We start from the raw sequence: 6,000 nt of genomic DNA, 5'->3' as shown, positions 1-6,000 counted from the left end.
TGGGAGTCACCAAAGAGAAGTTCAGTTGGTAGAACTGGAAACTTTAAAGGAATCAAGAAAACTTGAAGTGTTAAAGTCTATGGGGAGCATGATTAAGAATCAACAATAATATAGCATTTCCACTAGTCTTACTGCATCTAAAGCACTAATTGACTACTGCTAATTCATTACACAGAGGTTGTCAATTCTTTTATCTACAAACTGACAGAATACTCATTAAAACTCAAAATTTTTCCAAAAAAAAAAAAAAAAAACTGTATCATCACAGTTTGCATGTCCCTATGAAATTCAACAAAATGGAACTTTACTTGTAGAATTATGATGTAAATCCTAAGAGCAAAAATTAGTATTATCCCTATCCTAAAGAAAAGGACAGGGAAAATAATGAAAAGGACAGGGTTAATAATGAAAAGGATGGGGATAAAATGGGTCTGAATAAAATGTGTCCACAGAGAAAATGTCTTATGGTCACACAAAAATTGGTGACAAAAGTAGAATTAGAATTTCAAATTGCCAACCATAGTAGTGATCGCTATTGTTTTTTTCCTCCCTCACACAAGGTTATCTCTCTTTCTTCTTATATGAATAAGTGCACCCCCATTAACTGGGGACTTCCATTACTGGCTAATATAACACACAATGTTTCCTTTCTTTCCTTTTTTTTTTTTTTTTTAAACACTTTTAATCTTTATAATGCATCTCAGGAAAGTCTGTGAAGCTTGAATATTCCAGGATACCTAAGTAGAAAAGTTGCATTTACCAACTTTCCCAAAGCTGCACCAGCATTCATTTTGAGATAACATTCTTAGATGAAATTCATGGTCAATAATGCCTGAAAAAACTTAACCAGGAAAATGTATCTGTTAATTAAAACTTAACATTAATTCAACAAATATTTCCTGAGTAGTTAATGCCCAGTCACTGAAGAGACACCAAGGATACAACAGTAATGAAAATGAAAATGTAGCTCTTCCTCTTATCTAGTACACAAGCAACTACAATAAGATCCAATAAATGCTAAGATACTAAAGAGCCATTAGCTCCACAGGAGCATTAGAAGTCACCTACACCAGTAGGAAGATAATCAGACAAGTGAGGGGAAGTGATGTAGAAAGAGACCTTAAAGATAAGCAAGTACAGCCAGCTGAGAAGCAGAGAGGGATAAATATAACAGAATGACATAAATACTTACAGCCATTCACTTAAAAAAAAAAAAAAACCACTACAATGATCTCAAGAGGAAAGGAATTCTCAAGAGAATGAAAATTTTAGTAATAAAAGCTGAGAGCCAACAGACAAGTGATAACTGACTTTATAGATTAGAGAAAGGTAAAATCTAAGCTGGCTATGTGGAAACAAGAAGAGTCAGCTTGGTGCCAGTGAAAGCAAGAGAAACTCAGTGCCCAGAAAAAGCACTGGGCACCTTCAAAAGTGGCCACGTGAAAAGGTCATGAAACAAGGAATTTATGGCTGAAATGTCTAAGAGACAAATCAGAAATCCAGATCTCCACTCCGACTCACAAAGAAGACCATCCTGTCCCTTCCAGAGAATGGACTCAATGACAACAGGTATACAGGAGGGGAGAAGTGGATAGAGGGGATAAAAAATGAAGAGGAATATTAAAGGAAATTCTATTTTCTTTCTTTTTTTTTTTTTTTTTTTTTTTTTTAGGAAATTCTATTTTCTAAACTGTGAGAACTGTGCCACTATCTCTCCCCTGTGACAACCAAAATGCTGGCAGCTAGGTTTATACCTTCTCTAAGTAAGATTCTGGGAAACCCAACACACTCCCCACCCTCTACCCCAATCAGCTCAAAAAGACCTATGGATAATTACAGTTCACCAATGAAATGGCCCTACCAGACCCCACTATACTGAAGCTTACAGTGTACATGCCTCACACATGTGTGATGAGTTTCCAGTCAGATGATTATGAAAGACGACTACTGTTTTCCATTTTCAACCTCCTTTGGCTTTTTAAAACTATGGTAATTCAAAAAAATTAAAATGAAAAACACAATGGCAGGTACAGGGGGTACAAAAAAGGAAAAGTGAAAGACTTTAAGCAGAGGATTTTATCATTTTTATATAGAAGATAAATAAAAACAGAATTTAAAACAAATCACTCTCAATCCTAATAACACTACATGCCAAAATAGGGTACCTAAAAAGTTAAAAGGACTCAACCTGTATATCCATTAACGTAAATGGCGACTCCACTAAAAATCGTAGATGAAGTTCCATCCTTCTGTATAGTAGCATCTGATCGAAATTGTTCTTCCAATTTCTGGACCTTGGCAGCCATATACCCACCCTAGAATTTAAAAAAAGGTAAACCAATCACAAAGGTTATATTTTCTTCAGCCCCTTTCCTTAAGGAAACTTACATTTAAACAAACAAACAAATAAATAAATAAACTGGACCCTATTCTATGCTAGTGACCAAGATATGATGACAACATAAGGTATAATTATAAACATTAACCATAAGGCAAGGCAATAAAACAGGCAGGTCAAGGAAGACTTTCCCCTCTATCAACTCAATTTTTATTTTTTTTCAGTTTTTAATTATTTTATCACATTCTTATAACAGTTACTTTAAAATCAGAGAAAGGTAGGTCAAAAATAATGTTTAATGCCATAAAATCTTGTTCTTATCTACAAAGTCCAGCAGAAGTTACACTGAAATTTAAACCAATTAAAAAGTTGACAAGTGATCAGTAAGAGTACTGGCTTCCACTATCTTCTGAATACAGGAAGCTTAAAATTAGTAACTTAAAGTAAAATGAAACAGTTCAACAAACCAGTACAGCCCTCCATACATGTAGATACTAAAATAAACGATTCAGTGACCAAATTCTGGAGCTAATCAATCTACTTGGAAAGCTTATTACTATGTCTCAGAATATAGAGGTTTTAGAACAACAGGCTCATATATAATAGTCCTTTATATCATACCTTTTAGTCAAGGCCATCTTGCCATGTTTAAATATAAAGGTAAGGGGCACCTGGGTGGCTCAGTTGGTTAAGCACCCAACTCTTGCTTTCAGCTCAGGTCATGATCTCAGGGTTGTGAGATCAAGCCCCACACTGAGCTCCACACTAGGCATGGAGCCTGCTTAAGATCCTCTCCCTTTCAATCTGCCCCTCACCCCACTCTCTCAGGAAGGAAGGAAAGAGGAAAGGAAGGAAGGGAGGGGGGAGGGGAAGGGGGACGGGAAGGGGAGAGGGAGGGGAAAGGGGAGAGGAAGGGGGAGGAGAGAAAGAAAGAAGAAAAAGCTAAATAATAGTTGAACAAAGGTAATTTATTTGACCAATCCCCTACCTACAATATATCTTATGTTTTCCTGTTTTTCAGTACTACTAGCAATGCTGCAATAAAATTATCAAAATTATTATCTGTGTACCAGAACATTTATTTCCTTAGGATAAAATAAAGTTCAAGTGTTAAAAAGTTTAAACAAACTTTCAATACGTTGTGAAACCTCAGAAGAGTTGATATCTAAAGTGATTTATACTTTTAAAAAATATAATATATAATCTACAAGAAGAATGAAAAATACCTAGACAATTAAATATAAGTATTTTTATTCTTTTAAAACACACCCATTTTTCCCAGCCATCATTTTCAGCTCGCCTCCTCCATCCACCTCGTCTCATGGTGGAGCTTCTGTATTAAGGGAAAAAAACAAAACAAAACTGTAAATTTTATATTATAATGTCTAATTATTGACATTTTATTTCAAATCAAGAAAAATGAGAATTTAAAAGAAACTCAAATATTTCACAAATATTCAATTTGTGAAAGCTAAAACTTTTTCCAAAACATATATTCTCCTGCTTCATACATGAAAATGTTCCTAAAACACTCTGATAGATAAGTATCAGGTTTAAATTATAACTTTTATAAATTTAATTTTATAGTAAAAACTTTTATGTATTCCTAAGCACCAAACCTAATATACATATGCATAAAGAATCACCAAATCAGACTAATGTGGCCATGCTTACTCATTAACATTAATTAGTATTAACAGAACCCAAGAAAACATTTTCCTTCATGAATTGCCCTCTGAAATGGCTATTAAACTGCCTTTGCTATTACATACTAGACACTTAAGAATGCAGTCACATAATAGATGTAATTCATATATTATGCAAAAACCCTTAAAAGAAATCAATTAAAACAACACATCTAGGGGAAATAATGTAGAAAGATTATCACTTATAATAAACTATTAAGTCTAGCATTCTCCTTAAGGCTACACTTGACCCACTATCCTATTAAACCACCAAACTGACCAAATGATGGCTTATCTCCAGTGTCAGCTGGCTTAGTGGTTAGCAAGATATAAATTGTTCAGAAGTCAAAGCAGACACTTAATGACACTCCTTATGGAATTCTTCTAGCTATATGGCTACATCTTGAGACATGACTGCATTGCCCTTCACAAAATTAACATGCCCTCTATTTAGGTTATTTTTCTTCTACTAACAATGTAAAAGTTAGTACCAATTAATAAGCTACTGGAGAAGCTCTGTTACTTTATCCAAGTCAAATCAGATTATAAGAATCTGTTACTGAGTGCACCTTAAAATACGACACTTTAGCCAAAAACAACAGCAGATATTTTCTTTCGAATATTTCTTTATTTGATATATTGCATGGTTTATAGTTTTCCCTTGCTGACATTCGTATTAATTATGAATTTTTACTGTCTACTCTTAAAAGAGGCCTAAAAGTTATGTATAGACAGTCTCTTAAAATAAGTCCAATAGAGAGAAAAGGCGCATGAGCAAGAGCTCTGCAAATAGGAGGCAAGGGGATTAACCCAGATTAGGGGTCGTGGATGCTTGTGGAGAGAAGAGACGGTGTTGTTTTCAGTCTGACAAATGTAGGGGCATGGCTATACAATGTGTTCATTTGAGTCCCAGAACTACCATATTTGCTCTGCTAAATAGTTCTGTTTTTAAGAGACTCGCTTTGTTTAGTCCCTCAAGACTTCTCTAAAAGGAGTCTGGGAAATATGTTAGCACATAGTTCTTGATTCATATAAACTCAATCTATACTTCTCTCCTTACAAGTAAAAAATTTGGGAGTTCTGGCCATTATATGTTAAGGATGCATACTCACAAAAATTAAAGGCAACAATTCACTGGCTAAATGAAGGTAAATTAAAGAATGAAATATATTTTAAAAGTTTAATTCAGTTGGCTAATCACTTATTTAAAAGTGTTATTCAGGGATCCCTGAGTGGCGCAGCGGTTTGGCGCCTGCCTTTGGCCCAGGGCGCAATCCTGAAGACTCGGGATCGAATCCCACGTCGGGCTCCCTGCCTGGAGCCTGCTTCTCTCTCTGCCTGTGTCTCTGCCTCTCTCTCTCTGTGACTATCATGAATAAATAAATAAAATCTTAAAAAATAAAATAAAATATTTCCTAATTAAAATCTATTTATAAAAAAAAAGTGTTATTCATTTAAGATCTACTGGGTAACTATTGCAAAAGGCCAATATGAAAAAAATCCTTAACAGTGGTTTAATGAGGGTAGAAAAGTATGAAACAAACTTGCAATAAATTTTTTTACAAAATAAATAAATTTTAAAGGTTCTTCCTCTATTCCAAAGTAATACAGCTCTTCCAGACAAACGTTTAAGCTTTGAAAAGGAAAAGGAATGAGACACTGAAATTAGTAATTTCTTCATTTCCACTAACTTGACCAAGCACAGCAAACTCATATTGGTTCAGGATTCAAATAATAAGACCAAAAAAGGGGGGGAAAAAAAACAAGAAACATATTTTATTTTATACATTCAAATTCTGCTTTTGAGAAATCCCATAACAAATTGTAAACTAGGTTATTTGGATCAACCTTCCTGCTAAGGAAGAGGAAATCTAGACAAAACATTATTTAAAAAAAAAAAAAAAAAAAAAAAAAAAAGGCATAGAAGGTGCAGAAAATAAAGAAAAATTACTGGGTCAAGATTTAGAAGATGAAAAA

At 34.2% G+C, this 6,000-nt stretch overlaps 1 protein-coding gene across 6 annotated transcripts in view; it reads right to left on the bottom strand.

Moving 5' to 3' along the window:
• REV1 (REV1 DNA directed polymerase) overlaps window positions 1-6,000 on the bottom strand; it is a 96,972-nt gene that overhangs the window by 62,633 nt on the left and 28,339 nt on the right. For 4 of the 6 annotated variants that reach the window (XM_025464090.3, XM_049115456.1, XM_025464079.3 and 1 more), the window contains 2 exons: window positions 3,608-3,671; window positions 2,189-2,315 (listed from right to left, as the gene is read on the bottom strand). In XM_025464090.3, the coding sequence (XP_025319875.2) occupies window positions 2,189-2,315; window positions 3,608-3,671 (191 nt within the window). Of the gene's footprint in view, window positions 1-2,188; window positions 2,316-3,607; window positions 3,672-6,000 lie in introns of those variants that run through there. The other 2 variants (XM_049115457.1, XM_025464100.3) reach the window with 1 other exon arrangement.

This window comes from Canis lupus, chromosome 10 (assembly GCF_003254725.2).
Source record: "Canis lupus dingo isolate Sandy chromosome 10, ASM325472v2, whole genome shotgun sequence".
NCBI classification, from domain to species: domain Eukaryota; kingdom Metazoa; phylum Chordata; class Mammalia; order Carnivora; family Canidae; genus Canis; species Canis lupus.
The sequence above is the reverse complement of the archived record's forward strand: the minus strand, read 5'-3'. Positions and strand labels throughout refer to the sequence as shown.